This window comes from Diuraphis noxia, unplaced genomic scaffold (genome assembly GCF_037042655.1).
Source record: "Diuraphis noxia isolate RWA-SAM2 unplaced genomic scaffold, SU_Dnox_SAM2 contig0003, whole genome shotgun sequence".
NCBI lineage: Eukaryota > Metazoa > Arthropoda > Insecta > Hemiptera > Aphididae > Diuraphis > Diuraphis noxia.
Genome location: NW_028301713.1, coordinates 27,488,494 through 27,509,435, shown reverse-complemented (window position 1 = coordinate 27,509,435; position 20,942 = coordinate 27,488,494). Strand labels below are relative to the sequence as shown.

Genomic DNA, 20,942 nt, shown 5'->3' with positions numbered 1-20,942 from the left:
TAGACCACTAGCTTGTAAAAATATTCGATTTATTCCAACATAATCTGGCCGAGAAATTCAGTGTTCTCTAAATTGGTGAACACACGGTATATATATATATATATATATATACTATATAAATAGTTAAATAAGTTTAAATCAATCCAATAAAACATAATATTATAATATAATAATAAGGCCCCTACGACGATCGCGTTAAAACGGGAAGTGTCAAGTATAACCTATTTCCGTCGCCGGGTACTCAATATTCAAACCTTACGATAACAACAATGATAATAATATCATGACATACTGATGTATAATATTATACACAGCGATCGCCGTATTAAACATATTTTATACCAGGCGAACGCGATTAGTTAATGATATTATAAATAAAAATACATGTGAAACGCAATTGATAATTTTATTAAAATAGATAGGTATATGACGGGCTGCAATCCGTCTATGAGCGTCATTTAAAATCAAATGGGCAGAGCGGAATAAAAATAATATTTTTCAAATTATTTATTATTTCCAAAAACACTAGGTACCTATATATTATTAAATTTGCGCAGCTGTCACGTGCCTAGAATATTAGATATTCTCTGTGCGATCAGTAAGCAGCTATATATATAGAATTCTGATCGGAGCCAGATTAATGTAATAAGTGATCCGCTGGACTATCCAATTTTTGGGGAATGTCAGCCTATATAGATGACGTGCATAGCGGCAAGGTATCGCAATTCAGACTACTGCAAACTATAATATACTTAATTACAATACAACTGTTATCGCAATAATATATGTCTTTCGGTACCGTTTTGTTTATAAAAACAGAAGTGGACGGAAATAGTAATAATTATTATCCAAATAGAGAGCGTGCGTCGATAAAATAATACATAATATTGTATAATGCAACCAAAGAGTTCTCTTAATTCATTACCATACTTTTGACTATTGTTATAACTTATAATTATGTTGATACCATATTATACTATAAAGATAGTCGGTCGTCTGCACTCCTCGTGGTCGCGTGTTTAATCGACATACATGAAAACTAATAAGTGATAACAAGTGCCTATACCTACATACTTAACCAACTGATGAAACACATAATTATGGTATGATATTTTTGTATGCATTAATATTTTGTGTCTTTGTGGAAAAATTTTATGGAAACAAATTTGCAACTCACGTATTATTAAAGGTAATATTGAATAAAATATTTAATGTTAAAAAACATGCACCTACGCACGCGTATAGGTATCTTATAGTTGTTTATAAACTAAAATACCTTCATATATTTTATAATTAATTATTGAGAAACTTGCGTTTTGAAAAGGCATTTCTTTTTATCGTTTATTGTTTAATAAATTATCTATATTATTTTGGCTTTGATATTTTTACATTAATCACAATTAACAAGCCCAAAACTCATATTATCGATTAAAACATTGACGTTGTCATGATTTTTCTTTGTTGGGATGGGCGTGAGGTCATGAGTGGCTGATAATTTGTTTACGTACATACGTACAGTATACTAAAGTGCAATGCAAATTTATATTCATACATTTTCATAACATACTTAATCGTTCTAGCCTATATAATAATACACTTTTGTAATTTAAATATTTGTATCCGTAGCCCTATGATATTTACTCTTAGAACTTGTTAGTGTGAAATCAATTATTTTACACATTTTTGAAAAAAGGGGATAAAGAGTTTTAATTTTCTTTTGAATTATTATAAATAGTATAATAATGTGTCTACATTTTCTAAAATTAAACAAAAACCTATTCAACGTCTGCACACTGCTAAAAACTTGAAACAGCTATAGACAATTACTATACCAATTTTTAACCGTGATAATATTTCGTACTGTCTCGAGACCGAAGCGCAACAATGTACAATAATATACCTATGTAGGTACTATAAATACTGAATAGTGAATACTATAATCCGTCTACCTAGAGAGCGCAACTATAAGCGGGGTTTTAAATTCGTTAATTCGTCGCGCACAATAGAAATTATTTTTCTTAAAATTTCGAGGAGAGGGGGCTACTCCAAAAAATTTAAATAATAAAATAATAATATTATATAGCTGATGTGGATGAACCGACAACAGAAAAATACGAGTAACAGTCAATAAAAAAATGTCGCTGGGAAACCGCTACTCTGTATTGTATAGGTATTTATCAGGTCATTGAGTATAATATCAATTATTTAATGATAGATCGTTGTAAATAATGTAATTATAATAATGTTTTGTAAACCACGAAAAACAGTTCTAAACTATTTTTTCCCAAAAACGAATCGCATATTCGCATTTGTTATAGTATTACTATAACAACTATTAAGTAAAGACCAATGATGTGAATATTATAACAGTGTGATCACTGATCACCGTTAAAATAGCTTAAATGTAATTTAAATATTTTGAAAGTTTTTTGTGTAGGTACACTAATTAATAATATACATAATGTCGGAAAGTTTCAGATCTTTACGAATGATATTTTTTGAATTTCTAAAATATAAACATAATCCTTATTATTTTTTTTAATCGCTTTGCTATAATTATTTTATAATAAAATGCAAATTAAAAAAAAAAAAATCCTTATTATTTGTTTAAGTGTGATCTCCTTTTGAAAAAATTTAAAAATTAAGAGTCTAAAAAAAAATATACATGTATTTTCGAAATATTTTAGGTTGCGATATGCGATAAGAAAAATTAAAAAAATTATGAGACTTTTTATAATTAATCTTCAATTCCAAGGAATTAAAGAAAAATATTTAAGGGGTATTGACTACAAAACAAAAAAATACAAATTCAAATGTATGTAATTTTCGAATCAAAAAAATATATTGCTTATTTGTTCACGTTAATCGTTTATAAAAAAAAAACTTAATACTTTTTTAAAAATTTCAATAATAACTACTTATGAAAAACCTTGTATTAAACTTTTAAGCTTATTTCCCGGGCAATTAACTTTTATCAACATTATATATAAAAATACTTATAAAAACTAAAAAAAAATCGAAAATTAACTAATACGATTATATTTATAAAACAAAGTGCAAAAAGAGCTATACTATTTTGATAACTATACAGTGTTTGAGAAATATTATAGATATAAATATGTGACAAAATAAAAAATATAGAAAATTTAACGTTAATTTGCATGGTTACGACACCAAGATTTTACTGAAAAGGAGTTTGATCACCTCTTACCCGAGCAAGAAGATATGTAGAATATTATTATTGTACTGCAGGTTCGATAAGTACGTTAAATGTCAAAATGTTTGTTAAATATTAAGGTAATAATATTAAAGTAATATTATATTCAGTAATTTGTCCGTCAGATAATTTAAATTCAAAGTAAATTCTCATGACGATGTTTAATAGTTCTCGATCTTTATTTTTTTTATTTTAGATAGTGAACTAAAAATAAATAAACTTTTAATCGATTATTTGCCTGAAAATGTCGTTTATGAGGAAGCACACTCCAACACGCGTTGTCTGTTCGTCTTCCAAATGCATACATACATATATAGGTAACACAATATTTAACTTATTATGAATAGTATATTATACTTAAGAGGACGCCGCGCCACACCCGCATGTGTTGTCTCCGTCTTACAAACGTATAACATAGCAAAATCTGTTTAGTGCGGGACAACTTTACCCCCTTTGTATTTATAGTAGAATTACCAAAATTCCACAACGCATAGGTAAGAACTTTATCTGTGTCATAGCGTCGTTATTTTTTTTATAACATAAATATAATTAAAGTTATAAGCTTAAGAAAATACATTTATTTTTTATTTTTTCATTAAATTACTTAAAATTATTGGTTTGTGCTATCAAAAAAATAACGACGCTATGACACAGATAAAGTTCTTACCAACGCGTTGTGAAATTTTGAAAATTCTATTATAAATATTGAGGGAGAAAAGTTGTCCCGCGCTAAACAGATTTTGCTATGTTATACGTTTGTAAGACGGAGACAACACAAGCGGGTGTGGCGTCCTCTTAACTCTGTTGTGTTTAAAATTAAAGTGGATTGATCTATTATCAAATTTAAAAGTATGAATATTATCTAGTGAATCTCGTGGTATTTTTTTAAATTTAATTTTTAAATGAGTTATGAGAATTTAACAATGTACAATCACTACAATCAAATAATAATTTACGATTTCTAATCTCTTTTTATTAGACTACACTACAAAATATAGGGTTTATAATAATAATTATCGATGGTGATGGAGTGTTGGTGATATTTAGGAATTTAGGATATACCTATACGATAACCACGATGTTGTTATCCGCGCATAATAGTGTAAGTATATACGGGTGTGATCCACTTAGCGTAAGACACATCTTATTATTTGAGACGAGTGAAGACACTAACAAAGTTATCTATTTAACCTACATTGTTTAAGTCATTACAAAATTACTAAATCAATTAAATTTTTACTGTTTTTATCATTATCATTTTTTTTAGCTTTTCAATCTTTCAAATCACAACATATATAGGTACATTTTTCCAAGCAGAATATTATTTTGAGTATTTTTATCTATGAAAATCAAATCTCGGACAAGTAATTTTTAAATAACAAGTGTTTATTAAGTGCATAGGTATGAGCGGAGTAGTAGACCAACATTTTATGGAGTATTTCTATTCCACTAAACTCTAAATACTTATAACCCCTTCATAAACTACTCGTCCAAAATTCGATTTCTATACGTCAAAAGAAGTATAGGTACCTACTCCAAAAAAGAAAATTCTACTAAGGTATAAGGAATTAAAAAATGAATGTCATTTTCCGTGTATTAAATTATGTACTCAAAAGATTTTAAAAATTGTTAACTATAAAAAATAGTGAGAAAATGTAATTTTTAGCGACTTGCTAAACAATTGTGTGATAATATTTTAAAAAACGTTAGTATAGTTTTTTGAAAAAGGGAGTGTTTCACATTAAACGGATCATCCGGTATTAAAATGTTCAGAAGTAGGTAGGTACACATAGAGTTATATGCTGTTTTATGTACATAATAGTAATGACTATATGGTATTATATGACTATTATACATATAATATGAGTGCGCAGCGTTAGTGGTGATGGCGGGTTACTCGTGCATGCGTGCGTGTGTGTGTGTGTGTATTGGCGCACGAGTGTGAGTGCGCGCGCGCGCCCCCGCGTGTTTAATAAAGTGCGGCGCGCGCGATTTCTTTTCTTTTTCACCCTCTGCTCGCCGCGCGCGTATTGACGTAACGCGGAAAAAGGTCAAGTAGTAACGGTTGTTACCGGAACAGCGACGGTTACGACGGGCAAAAGAGTACGACGACGACTACGAGCTCGCCGACGCCGCCGCCGGGCCATTCAAAGGTGTGTGTGCGCAAAAAATCAGCCAGTGCGACGCGCGTGCGGACCGGCAACGTGGCGGCGGCGGCGGTGGCGGCTCCGGCGACAGAAACTCTCCCTTTCACCGGCGTCGGTGGCCGGGGGACGGTGTATCGACTCGAACTTGGTTAGTGGGACGGGTTTATCGTCCGTGACGTAATAACAACCGTGACTCGGTGGCCAGTGACGTCACGGACGCCGCCGCGAGCTGAGGCCACCGCCGTGGAGCGCATCGATCGCCACCAAACAACGCGTATTGCCCGGCCCGCCACGGACATCGCCGTCGCTGCCGCCACCGGTCGGCAACGCACCAGCTACCGTCTTGCGGCGCAGCAGCAAGCGCAAGACCGGCCGGTCCGCGATATTGCTCACTGAATGCGCGACGAGCGTGTTGTAGCATTTTTTTTTTTTTTTTTAGTGGGAGGATTTGATTTTGAGTATGAATCATATATTATAACATCGCATTTGGTACTGTATTATAAATGTAGTGGTAAACTGCATCTAGGCGTGTTTTGGCAATGCTGCGGTGCAAAAATTAAATTTCCTTGCTAACACATCTAGGTATTTACCATCTACTGCACTTTTTAAGACCACCGGGCGGTAAGATATACCTACTAGTGTGTATGGATTTCCATTTATGAACTTTGTTAACTTACCGTTTCTACTTGACGAAAATCCCGTTGATAGGGATTGTAAATCACATCGTAATATTATCAAAGAGAAAATATATATATGTGTGTAATATTATGCGCCTACAACTGCAGCTGTACAGCAAACCAAACATTTTGGCGTCAAAGCGACAAAGCGCAGGTTATTTGAGCAAATCGATTTACTGTAAATTCCATAGCCAAAACATATTATAAAATAGTAAGCAATCCATCGACTTGCCGTCTCGTTATTATTAAATCATATACGATAAGCTTCATAAATACAGAATATGAATATAGGGTATTATTTTTATTAAAACATTTCACATTAATGGTCGTGCCCCTGTGCCCTTGCACATTTTTTTATTATTATTAATAATTGTACTTGGATATCGATAAATTCAGTTATATTAAAAACAAATAAGATGAAAAAACTAACCTAACCTAACCGTGTGCACATTATTTAATTATATTTTTTATATTATAATTAATTGTTGATTTTCCAATAATTTGGCAATTCAAGACGTATAATAGTTATATATACACCATAATTCCGTACGATACAACATATGGTATATATGTAACATTAATTGAAAATGTGCGGACCAACCGTGTCAAGAGAATTTACCCTCCAACCAGTAACGGTCGCCTACAAGTTCTGTGTCGAGAGATTAAAAATACCCTGCGACAACGCCACGGTTTTTCGGTCCTCTACTACTGTTCCTTGATTGCGTAAGGCGCCCTAAACTAAAAGAGTGTCGAAGGTCTTTATATATTTTATTATTTACAATTGCACGTATGAAATAATAAGTACATTGTATATGTTTCAGTCGAAAGTGAACAGTTTTAAATATGTTTTGAATTCAAAAATAATGATTTTGTTAGAACTCGTATTTTATTTGAAATTAATTCTCCTCGATGCCTTAAATATTGAAAAGTGACTACGTCATATTCAGTAGAGAAGTTTCTTATTTATTATACGCGACGAGCTCAGTAAAGTGTTACTATAAAATAAATTTTATCAAGTCGATTTCTTAAGATAACAGTGTCGATAAAATTTCTCTTTTAGTTGTTATTGTGTATTTACATTGTACTGAGGCAGCTTAGTGCTTAAGTCTTAATTTTTAGTATATTAATATTATTAATATTCTAACGCATGACTCAGGCGAAGATAATTTTACGTTTGAAATTCGACATCATCGTATTATTTTTATATTTTTCTAAATGATTTAATGATGAAATAGGTACTCAAGTCGAAATATGAAAAAAAATCTTTAGGTAAATCTAGTTGTTATCATTACTTATAAATAATTATGTATAGATATTATTACTTAGGTACTGAATAAAATCTTCAAAAAATATAAATAATAATAATAAATTATTCCATATTTTTTTTCCATTTGCATTATTATTATCTACCTATTCGTATCGATTTTTCGTTTTTAATCCAGTTTGTTGCAAATGCGGTGTACCAATAGTTGTTTGTAAATAATACTTGTTTGTACTTGATTAAATATTGTGTATTTATTTCTTGAACCATACTGCACGGGCAGTCTGCACGGATGCAAAGAGTTTGAATAGAGATTTGAGGATAACATATATAATGCTCCGTATAACTCGTGTAACATTTACTTGCTTTAAGTACAAACAGTTTTTTTATATCTATTTTTAATGAACCGTGTTTAATATCTTTTGACGCATCGTGAAATAAAGTTGATTATGAGTCACGTTGACGACTTTCGAAGTATTCAGCTTTTAAATTACGTGATAAAATTGCATTTTTAAATGAATACCGTTCACATGGTGTACACTCACTCGTGTGTGTGTGTGTGTGTGTGTGTTAGTAGGTACTCAAGTTATTATATTATTAAGTACATGTGCATATAGAATGTCGCAAGACGCCTGTCCTTTTTTTTTTCAAGTGAAGAGATTATGTAAACTTTATTTTTACATCCCGAAAACTCCAGCTAAAACACTATACGTAATATCGGACACTGCAGTATACTCATCACTACCTACTTGTAAGTTGTAATCATAATTATTGTTATTATTATTGTCTTAAAGAAAAAAATTGTCACGTTCACCGGGGCGCTATAAAAAAAATCGTGTTTGCGGAGAAAAAAGTTTTTTATTAATGCTATGAAAAAGGTTATTTCGAAATTATTGTTACGCTTGGAAAATAATATTAAGTGTGTATTATATAATATTTGTAACGATAATTGAAACGACTTATTTCGTTTGCGAGTTGTTAACCAAATTGTCGCTGAAATAATATTATTATAAGGTAATCAATAAATTAAGGTGTATATACGACGATTATTATTATTATATTATGATCGCTTAATGGTTTAAACATTATTACGAGTTAAATGTCCATGTGCCTTATTTCCCACACCAATAATAATGATCCATCGTCAAATAATTGTATATGATATTCAATTTGCTGACGTAAACGAATTATTTGAATAAAAAAAGCAAATAAAAATGTATTATAATATTGTTATCATATCATAATAATTGCATTTACCATTTTAATATATTTTCCAATACTATCGCTTCGGCGAATGTCTTTTCGTGTAGTTAAATATTTTTGCCAAGTGATTTAATTTATCAGTCCTGCTAAATTCCCCCATTTCCAACTCATATTATTTTTGAAAAAACTCGTTTCCTAAATTAATTATCGTTACCTAACTGTGTATTTAAATAGTTAAATATATTAAAATACAAGATGTCACGAAAACTTAACGAAATAAATAAAATTAATTAAATCAATATAACGTTTTGACGAACTCGACGTTTGGACTTTGATAAATTCACTATATCGTTTATTAATTTCACTCATACCTATTACAAATCATCAGAATAAAACGTACAAAAAACAAACGAAATTCAGATAATTTATAAATCTACAAGCTATTATGTAAAAAGTTGTTTTTATCATACACATTATACTATTTATATATCTTTCCAATTTTCCATAATCCAATAAATTACAACTAACATGTTTACATATTGTTGCGTTAGCATTCAATAATCGTATTACATCAGTCTAAAAAAAAAAAAATAGTTAGGAAAAAGTCGTATAATAAAATACTAAAGATGGTAATTTATGAATACCTATACTCGGGCTATACTATAATATATAATATATACCTATATACTTAGGAACAACATGAATATAGGTCATAGGCATGATATTGCATAAAAGATGTATGAAAGATGACTCAGAATAGAACGAAAGTACCTATATATCGTATTATAATGCTGAAAGATAAAAAAAATATGTTAATATATTTTATTTTGTAAAATTTCAGTTCGTATCAAACAAAATAAGTAAAAACTTAAAAGCTCAACGGTGGAAACTAATAACTAATGCGTATAATATTTTAGTGGTATCTATCTTTTTTTTTAAAAATATTGTTTGATTCAAAGACAAAGAAAAGCCAAACTATTTGAGCTGATTAAAAAACAGCATATTAAAGGGATATCATCGTTATTATTTGAAAATATTTACCTACACTGTAGTAACACGCGCGGGAGGAAAGAAAAAGATTAAATAGCGCTCATACGACTCCCAAGTTTTGTGTCACAAAAGAAAACAAAATACCTGCAGCTTATCGCAGGCGATTTTCAAAGGAATTTTAAGCCAAATATATCAGACATTGAGTGTTGTGTCGATGTTTTAATAATAATATGTAACAAACAAACATAATGATTTCATTTTTCAAAAGACGCTATGAAACTTTTAATTGTTGTTAAAGTTAGCCAAGTTTGTAAGTCATGGATTATTTTTTAATTCGCGATTTGCACTTATTGTTTCTTTGCGGGTAAATCTTTATCGGTGAAATACATTTTCAATGCCATAATAATAGCTGATGTAATAGGTACGCTAATGTTACAAGACTTCTGCAGATTGTATGCCATAGTTGGGGCGTATTGATATCGATTTACTCCCGTTCAACCGTCAATAATAATAGCTGGATAATAACGTTTAACGAAAAAAAAACTGCCACGGTCGATAATGGATTTTGTTCGATTAATTTTTCGTTTTCAAAAAATATAATATATTTTAAATATGTTTAAACTGTTTAAAGACCATTCGTCGTCTATGAAAACTGATAATATCAAAATTATAATCAATATCATTGTATAATGCCTACCTATATAGCGTACAAAGCGGTGCGTTTCGTTTGTATTAAAATATTGAATTGACAATAATCGTTGAGAGTATGTATTTCTCTAAGACTATTTTCAAGAATTTGTCGAAGACCTGGGTAGTCTAACAACGATAGTTTTGTTTTTATATTTCTAACACGTCGTCGGGTTTGAATGAAAAATCACCTCGAGACGATATTCGTATTGTTACGTAAAGATTGATTTTTAAATTCCAAGTATATAATATTGTATCAAAATATTATATTAGACAAGGCGATGTTAAGCAAACTTTCATTTTATGGCTATTGCAATTATTATGCCTATACCGACTCAAATTGTCGTGCCTATACGTATAATAATAATATATGAGTATTTCTATTTGCTGGTGTGTCTCGTTCATGACGAATCTTTTATGCTTAATACCTTTAACGCCCAATGTTACGTTAATATAATGTGTATAACAATAGTATTACATTAGAATCTTGAACTCGAACATCTATGCCGAAGTCGAGTTTTCGATAATATTTGAACTTTTCTCTTGTCCCCGACTGATTCGAATTATTGCAGAGGTTTCACTGTAAGTACATGCAAGTATACGCCTATATAGGTGGATCACACGACTTGTGTTGGAAACAATTACGTTCCGTACCAAAAATAGCCAATAAAACAACCATATACTACGCAATAGACGGTTTCTAAATAAGAGAATAATCAGTCGGTCGACCAGTTTTCGTCATCGCCGAATCTTTTTTCAATTGCAACAATCGCTGCGTTAGCGTGATCACAGCATTGTTCTCAACCCATTAATGATGCACAAAATGTGATTGTTCTCTTTTGAGACAGGGTATGCCTATACCTACGTATTTACTCATCGAATAATTTATTAAATATTATTTATTGTCATGGTGCAGCGATCGCTCCCGTTATTTTGTTTTATGTCTTATGCAATAATGTGTGTACGGTAAAGTATTAATCCACACGTATTAATGTTGGACGTTTTGTTTGCCGTTTACTGCAGGTTGGCGGCGGAGAAGGAAGTCGCTGCGGCCGCGGGACGTGACTGCATCGGGTCGGCGGGAACATCCGCCGGCATGGGGAGGCCACGGTCCCACCACCATCACCACCATCACCACCACCAGCAGGCGGACGCGCCCCCCGGGCCGTCGTCCCTGTTCCTGTTCAGCACCGACAACCCCGTCCGCCGGTACACCAAGTTCATCATCGAATGGCCATATCCTTTTGAAACGCCCGATTCGTGTCGATATAATATCACTAAAACATGATAATATTATCTGAACGGGTCCTGCGCGCGGCCCACACTCACACCTTCCGTTCGACCGACCAGCACGCGTCCCGTTAAAAAGCTATAGGCACATGAATTGCGTCCCACTATATTGATTAGGCAGTAGAATTTTTTATTTATTATTTTTTATTTATTAGAGCCGCAACAACTAAGGTTATTGGCATATTGTACGATGTAAATATTAGATTTGGTGCTAAATAACGTTATGAATATTATAAGTACAATGTAGATGATTTACAAAGGCATAACGTTAAAATATAAGTACAACATAGGTAGTGAGAGAAAGATAAAAAAAAAAAAAAATACAAATGTCAGATAAGGCAATTTGGTTATTTTTAAGAAACTTAATGATTTAGTAGAATTTTTATTTCGTTTCCAGGGGTTCTCCGAGGTATAATAATTATATGAGAAAGCCTGCAGGCTCTGATTAGATGTTTCGACAGTGATGATACAAATCACGATAATGAATAAAATATATAAACCTAATTTTTGACTGAAATTTTGATGAACAACATTATTATGTTATTATTTATTTAATATATTATGGACCATATTGATTTTGATTTTGATTAGATCTAAAAGATTTAACATTTATTTACTTTTTATTGCATTTCATAAAAAAAACTATTTGATTGACTTGTGATTATATTTAAAACTGTTATTTATTTTTGTTAGTTGTTCGAGAACCCCTGATTAAAATATACGAATTCCGTCCTGTAATTTTTGGCACGCAATTCGTGTATACCTTTTATACGGGACGCAACTAAAGTGACTCTGGTTTCAAAACGTGTGTAAATAATAATAAAGTGTACACTTCACCGAGGAAAGTGTTGACATCGCAGCCATAACATTATATAGACGTATAGTATTAGACCGACGTTAACAGGGTGGTTTTCGAAACCGTATAATAATAATTGTTCGATTTAAATTTTAAAAGAATTACCATCCGAGAATCGCAGTTTACAAAAATGGCCTCTAGAGGGATGAGCGGCTTGTACTGGGGATCTAAATGCAAAGCTGAATAATAGTTGCAACTACTTTTGTCGGTTGGTAAACGCTGCAGGGACGTTCGAGTGGTACGCATTATTATATTACTAGACATTTAGAAATAAATCTGTCGGATGCTTTTGTACCTATTTAAGTTATTATATTTTTAAATAAATCACGCGTGGCTCGTCGAAAGCGGTTATCCGAACGACGGCTGCCTATATACATTACTAAAAGAGAGAGATTTTATTGTGGTATACCTACTTAAATTAAACCCAATTAGATAGAAGTTTCCTAAACAAAAAAGATCCTATACTAACATTATAATTATAGAGTAGATGACTGGTCGATAACGCTTTACCTCCGCGATAGGCAGTGGCGTGGCAAGGAAATTTCATTGGGGAGGGATATATGTTATAATTTTTTTAGTAAAAGTAGGTACATTTAAATTAATCATGGTTATCCAAACACAAAAATTGCTAAACATAATATGTACATTCATGCATATTGAGTATCATTCTACAATTAGAATTAATTTAAATAGCCACACACTATACACTATTGTTTAAATAAAATGACAATATTAAACTAAAAACATTTATAACCTTTATTAAAATAATTAATATACAAAAGAAAAATAATTCTTAAAAAACAACTTAGTTATTCGTTATTCCAAACGAAAATTTATATTTATACTTTTGATAAGCATGATCCATCATTCTATCTTATATCTTACCACAAACATAATTAATTATTACTTAGAGGATTTATTGCTTGTATTAACATGAATACATAATCACTCATCTATAATCAGTATAATCCGTATAGTGAATGTTTATAATAGCCAATGGGAAATAATTTATAAGCAATACCTTATTACTGATAATTTTAAAAGTAATATCCATATCCATATATAAATGTTTATATATGTCTATGGTAATATCTAATAAGTTGAAGTTAACAAAAAAAGCCAATGGGGGGGGATATAACCCCTAACCTCCCCCCTTGGGCACGCCACTGGCGATAGGTGTCTAATATAGTATTTTTAAATCCAATCAGCCTGTATAATCATGTATACCGATCATATATTTATAGGAATTATGAATTAATTTATGATAAATAGTTTTCATTGTATTCATACGATCACAATCTTAAGGGCTTGTCGCCTGCAACCTCAAAAGTGCAATCGAATATTTGCGTACGTCATCGGTCGTCCTTGTTCTACGCCACGAATAGTGTGTGTACTCGTATGTATATCTGTGGGTAATATAAACTTGCATTTAATAGGTCAGTAGTGAAAACCCCTGTGAGTGTGGTTTTCGTGCAGAACCTAATATAAATAAGCCCAGAGTCGTTGTTTTCTCTACTTGCGCGCGCACGCCATTTTCATGAGAGGCCGGAGGACGTGACACTGTTTAGATTTAACGGAAATAATTTAATGATCTCTCTGTCCGTCTATCTCTCTCTCTCTCTCTCTATCTTTATTCATCCGGCCGCCCCTATAAAGTATAATATTTTTATGAGACTCCAAACACGCACTGAGTCATGTTCAAGGTCAATAACTTAACGTCGTCATATAATACATAATATATACATATATATAGGTACCAATATTGTATCCTATCAGTGTTGTACTTTCGTTTTCGATCGTCGTAGTATATGTATATAATATGATTTCGTTAAAACACTTTATTATGACGACGCAATGCTCCCGCTCCACTTTTTTATGTTGTCCCCATAATCCAAAGTACAAGGGAGAAGAATTAAATTGCATAATATTCAACGTAGATGTAATTTTTTTCCTCCAGCTTCGTATTTGTGCACGACGTTATACTATTATTATTGTATTTTTTCTTAATTCAAATATTTTGCACTCCGTTCGAATATGCGGTGCTGTTAACCATCATAGCCAACTGCGTGGTGTTGGCTCTGGAGGAACATCTGCCCAGGGGAGACAAGACTGTACTTGCTAAGACTTTGGTAAATCATACTGGTGCAACTGCACATTTTTTCACCTCCTATAAAACGATTTTTGGTTTTTTGGTCTGGTGTTTTCTATTAGATATACTAAAATACGTTTCGTTGGTTGTAATAATTTCAGGAGTCAACCGAACTCGTTTTCCTAGCAATTTTTTGCGTCGAAGCGACTCTCAAAATATTAGCTTTAGGTTTTTTACTGCACAGCGGCTCATATCTTCGTAATATATGGAACATTATGGACTTTTTTGTAGTTGTAACAGGGTGAGTACACTGTTTTATTATGATAATACTCTAATTTTAATATAAAAAAAAATACTTAAAAAATAGACACGAAATCTAAGAAAAAAAAAATTAGAACAAAACGTATATGTTAAGAAAAACTATTTTAAATCGGCTAGGGATACATTGGACTCAGGGGTTTACCGATTTCTAGGTCAATGACTGAATTCATGGAGTCCAACATGCTGGACATGAGGATGTTGAGGTCCTTTCGGGTGCTCAGGCCTTTGAAACTGGTTTCGAGAATCCCAAGTAAGACACTCGAAATGTCTCAGGACCACAGGAAAGCATTTTTGACACAATAAAAATCCTCGAATGTTCTATTATTTTTCAGTAAAACCATTTGTTTAACCCGTTTTTGTAGGCGTATTATTGCATTTGGTATAGACATATTCCGAGTATCGGATTAGACCGTAACCGTTGGTTTGCGAACTTTTATACATATATATATTATACATATATTATATATATTTACATATATACATAATATATACATTATTCTTTTGGACTTTTTGCTGGATGATAGAAATTCCCGTGTAGAACTACCGTTGATACAGTTGATCGATTTGTAGTTGGATTATATATTATTATTCGGCTTGATTCGAACAGATTTTATAACAGTATTCATACATCATTTAGTTCCGATTAGGCGTATTAGAAAACTAGATAGAATTATAATAACAAAACGGGTCTATATTATTTATATATATATATATATATATATATTTTGTATAAAGCTGTTGATCGTTTATAAATATTTTGTTTTTTTTGTTTTGTTTTTTATGAATAATACATATTATATATTTTATTGATATATTATACGGTTATTACTTTACCTCGAAATATAAAATAATTTTCTATTAGAAATCTGCACGTCATCGTTGAGTTGAGCGAGTCAACCGTAGATAATATTATAATAAATATTAATATCGTAGATTTTTTTGGATCGTATATACCTATTTTATTTTTTATATTTTAATATTATGTGTTGTATTTTCAATAATATGCTGCTATCAGACCATAATATTAATACATATAATATATTATACATTAGGAATATAGTGGACGATAATGTTGGCGAACGTAGAAAATTATTGGTCTGTTTATAGTATGGCAGTTTATAATATTTTGTACATCGGTCAAAATCAGGAAACCCCGGGAGTATAAAAGTTCAAGTTTCAAGTTTGAAAAAAATTGAAACGGGAACGCAATATGTCATTACCATATTATTACATATCATATGTTATTATATTTTACACGCGTGTCGTCGTTAAAAAACCGTTGTCATCACAACCTCGGCTCTGTCCCTGTGCTTTTTTTTTCAACTATATTCCTGGCACCCTAACTTAAAATGGTTAACACACGAAATAATAAAAAAATTAATGCATAATACATAAAAATTATATATATATATATATATATAATATATATATATACCGACATTATTTTTGCTATATTTGATCGTATCTTAAATATTCTTGTATTTCGATCCGTAGATTCCGGTTTGTTTTATTTATTATAATTATTATTATTATTATTATTATTATAATTATATTACTTCCTATTTACATATTATTACATATTATATATATATTTTATATATATATATATTATATATTGTTATTATTACAATTTTTTTATTATTATTATTATTATTTTGTATTCGGGACCATCGCGCACGACCATATCGAACAGATATATTATATATTATTATTATTATTATTATTATTATTATTATTATTATTATTATTATCATTATCGTTATTATTATTATTATTATTATTATTATTATTATTATTATTATTATTAAATAGACACGTCCAGATACATTATTTATTAACTATATACATATAGACGCATAGAACTAGATGAATAGAACGGATTGCGTGTTTATTTTGGGGTAGGTAGCGCACTGAGTAGTGATTAGAAGTGTTGTTGCCACAGATGTATAACACAAATACCGTCAGCGGCAAACATGGATCTGCGGACGCTGCGAGCGATCCGGGTATTGAGGCCGCTCAAATTGGTCTCCGGAATTCCAAGTGAGTACATCGCAAACACACGCACACGACGGAACCGACTAATAAAAATATATGTAGAGCGGGGTTTGCTCTTGACCTCGCAAACCCCATTTCCCTTGACACACCCCTCCCCCACGTCACCACGCCAAGGAGTCAGACGATGGAGGTCAACAGAGAAAAAAACAAAAAAATAACAATAATAACCGAAAAATAACAATTTGCCCATTGAACGGTAACGTCCAATAATAATGGTCGCGTCGATGCATCGCATATACTTTATTGTATTTATATTATTATATTATAATATTTTATACACAGCTATTATACGCCTAAATGTAATATTAATATTGTACAACGTGTGGTAGGTTGTGATTTTTACTGACTTTTGTCCCGTCTATCTCCATCGGACGATTAATATTAATGTGTAACGCTTTCCTTTCTATTATTTGTTATAGTTTATACGTAATATTTTACACAGCCTGAGATGGCCAGCGATCCAAAATTCGTGAGCAACACGATGCAATAAAAAAAATAGTGCGAAGGAAAAACAAAGGTCAGACGTATTATTTGCACGGATAGTGAGACGATGAGGCGCAAGCCGCGTTTTGGTCACCCCTGCAGTTACGTCATGAAATTGTGTTTGAGCTTTCGACGTACTTCACATTATAGGCACAACTCGAAACTGGTTGAATTTTTTTTTTTATTCCCTTAGAGATTCAAGTTTTCAAGAGTCGACTGATTATTTATTATTATTATAGCATAGGTAATCTATATTATTATTGATTTCATATGGCCTCGTGTCAGAAAAATTATCTGTTTGCCTACGTCGTACAATTTAATATTTCCACTAAATGCGCTGTGCTATATGGCTTATATAATATTGTTATTATAATATTATTAAATACGACGTATACTCGCGAGTAGTATTGCCGTCGACCAATTATTATTGGAGGAAATTTATTATACTATATTCTATATGTATCGTACTTACTATACGAAATAATATGGTTTGCTAGACGCAACCGATGACCTATATTGCTGGCAAGACTTAAACCCGATGTGTGTGTGTTTTTTTTCTCCCCGTTTAGGTCTGCAGGTCGTGCTGAAATCCATCATCAAGGCGATGGCTCCGCTGCTCCAGATCGGTTTGTTGGTGTTATTTGCCATCATCATATTCGCAATCATTGGATTGGAGTTTTACTCCGGAGCGTTGCACAAGACTTGCTACAAGTGCGTGTTCTCGTATACGCGATAAGTATACTACCTAACCTACGTTATTTATCATAAGCCGGAAGTTGGACAGTTGAAACGTGGTGCGTTTTCCCTGTAGCGCCTGCAGTCGGCGGAACAGCGCCCGTGTTATACCGCCGTGAAGCTGCAGGGGAAACCTACCCGTTTGCTGCGTTTGTTTATTTATTTGTTGTCCTATATCCGTTTGAAGCCGATAATTATAGGTACACCTGTCTTTATTGGCACGCTGTATACATTTTTGTTATTCGAGTTCTTCCTACACTGTGGTGGTCTACCAATAACACTGTTTATTTCACCTCGTAATCGAACGCTTATAGTTCCGAGTACATATTTATTATCGTATTGACGCTGAAAGACAAATTTCTTACAACAGCGGCAAGAAGTAGTTGTTGTAAGAAATCGTTATGTTTCCGAAAATTCCGACGTACTTACATAAAATTTAGAGTCGTAACTCGTAAGTACGATTTTTTAGGTTCTGAGCGGAGCGAGGAATGTATTTGTTTTACAATGATGTTTATTTCTTTTTCTTTTTTATTCTGTAAACACTTTTTCTCCCTCTAAACTTGCTTAAAAGTATCAAGTGTAGGTAGCATCTTTTTTCTGAAAGGTAATGTTCTTGAGTTACATTAAAAAGGTCATTTTTCGACTTTCGAAACGGAACTAGAAATAAAAGCTGTTAAAAGGAGAAAAACTTACGATTTCACGATTTTATAATATTAAATAATTATGGACGACGTTTTTTTATATTGAAATTATAACAATATAATTAATATAGTATAACATATCCTAGACTGATAAACCGTCTCCGCTCAGAATCGTTTTTCGTATACAATGATATTACACCATTGAATTTAAATTTAATACCATCCATTACAGTAACCCACCGGTAACCTACTGTACTGCAGAGTGACATCCACTTAATACTTGCTTTTTATTATTATTATTATTATTTGAAAATCCGGTTAATTATTTTTTCGTCCACGTCAATCTCTTATATTTTATACTAATTTGTCAAACTCTTATCGAATATAGTTGATTGATTATTTTTATTTATCAATTTAAAATAAAACAACTAAATTTTCCGAACTATGGTTTTATGAATGATTTAATTATTACACGCACAATACATATATATATATATATATATATATATATATATATATATATATACGAATAGAATGAAGTAGGTATTGAAATAATTGTATTATATTAAATACCAACGTCGCCATACATACGATACAATCATGAAAAACAATAATTATAGTTGGACTTAATTAACTCAAAATTATCAATATCTCAAACGTTTATCGATCTTAGATTTTTTACAATTATGTATTATCGTTTTGTAACTCGAACTTTTTAGCGGGTCCCTAATAAGTGGCGTAATTTGGAATTTGTTCTGGGGTAGGATATAAGTTTATACTATAGCATACTCCCCCCCCTTTACCATTAAATTTCATAGATCATGGTATTATGTTTATTATAAAGTAAATGAGGTAAATAGTTTAATAATTTTTTTCAAAGTTATCTTTTAAATATGAACCGTACAATTTTCTTGTCGTATATTGTAATTGTTGAGGAATATCGCAGTTTTAAACTATTAAAATAAATACAAATCTCAACTATAATTTCCATGAATTCTTATTTCTTATTTTAAAATCTTAAACTCTTAAAGCAAAGTGCTTACGGGAATTTAATAAAATTATGGTTGTTTTAAAACAAAAAGTCTCTGGGGGGGGGGGATATAATATCCTCATATCCACCCCCATAATTACGCCACGGGCACTCCCTTTAATTTCGTGTTTTCCTAGTCCGACTCTAATTCACCCACAATAAGTTTAAAAACAATTTAACAAATACATGCGTGACCGATACTATTTTATAATGACAGCGCAAAACTAAGGAAAAGTTAAAAGATTAACTATAAAACAGGTATGAATAATATACAACAATTAATAATATTTTCAGTTATTTTATTTTCATTTTGTATTATCCTTAAATACTTATATGTTAGCTAAGTATATTATATTTCAGTAAGCTTTAATATTTATTCGTTTAATGCGATATGACATAATAATATCATACTATACAGAATTTGATTATCGAAAGACCAAGTCATAACATTTATGTTATCTCTGTATTGATTCTAAAACAGTAATATTCAGCTGTATGTACTCCAGTTATAATATTACAAAATCGTTTTGTTGAGTGTGTTTAAATAATTAATCAATATTTTAATGATACCTGTTATGCTGGATTAATGTTATATTATTAAGATACTCCTTCATGTTTCTGATTAATTGATCTTTTTGCATTATACGGTATACCATAAAAGTGCATATAAGCATGCTCGTTTGTTTGAAAAAAAAATAGACCGTTGGCTTATTTAACAGGATTTAATATGACGTCCCATACGCATGTGTTGACTTATAAATAATAATATTTGAATATTATATCTAATTCAAGTCGAGCAGAACCAATTTTGTGCTGTGGTCAAGCTCAAAACTAAAAGAACATTATATCTGTGTCCTCGCGTAGGTTTCTTACGATATTTACATTTTTCAGGTAGTTATATGAGCATTTTACGTTTTAATATTTAACATGTTCATACTCGCTAAGAAATTAAAATATCGTGAAATGCCGACATTGTAGAAACTGCAGAGTGCAGATGTTATCCTTATTACTTTAAAGTTTGATCACAGCCCAGTAGCTAACAGGTAAATGCACTCTATTATTAGAAAACCAACGACGTACTCTTGGTTTTAGTAACGGACTAAGATATTATACTGAACTGGTATCAAAATGGTTGAGAGGTAGTGATGGAACGGTCCTCAAGTGTTTCGACACTGCCACTCCCCCACATCCATAAGAAGTACGTCTAGTGGTAAAAGCGCTCCTACTAACATACAACGTAACTAATATCTAATATTTAAG

The 20,942-nt window shown here is 31.5% G+C and overlaps 1 protein-coding gene across 16 annotated transcripts in view; it reads left to right on the top strand.

Annotated features, from left to right (window-relative positions):
* cac (calcium voltage-gated channel subunit cacophony) overlaps positions 1-20,942 on the top strand; it is a 277,952-nt gene that overhangs the window by 208,385 nt on the left and 48,625 nt on the right. For 11 of the 16 annotated variants that reach the window (XM_089223696.1, XM_089223711.1, XM_089223713.1 and 8 more), the window contains 5 exons: positions 11,206-11,418; positions 14,352-14,457; positions 14,579-14,718; positions 16,681-16,778; positions 17,846-17,987. In XM_089223696.1, coding sequence (XP_089079822.1) covers positions 11,206-11,418; positions 14,352-14,457; positions 14,579-14,718; positions 16,681-16,778; positions 17,846-17,987 — 699 coding nt within the window. Of the gene's footprint in view, positions 1-1,011; positions 1,190-11,205; positions 11,419-14,351; positions 14,458-14,578; positions 14,719-14,890; positions 14,989-16,680; positions 16,779-17,845; positions 17,988-20,942 lie in introns of those variants that run through there. The other 5 variants (XM_089223701.1, XM_089223697.1, XM_089223712.1 and 2 more) reach the window with 3 other exon arrangements.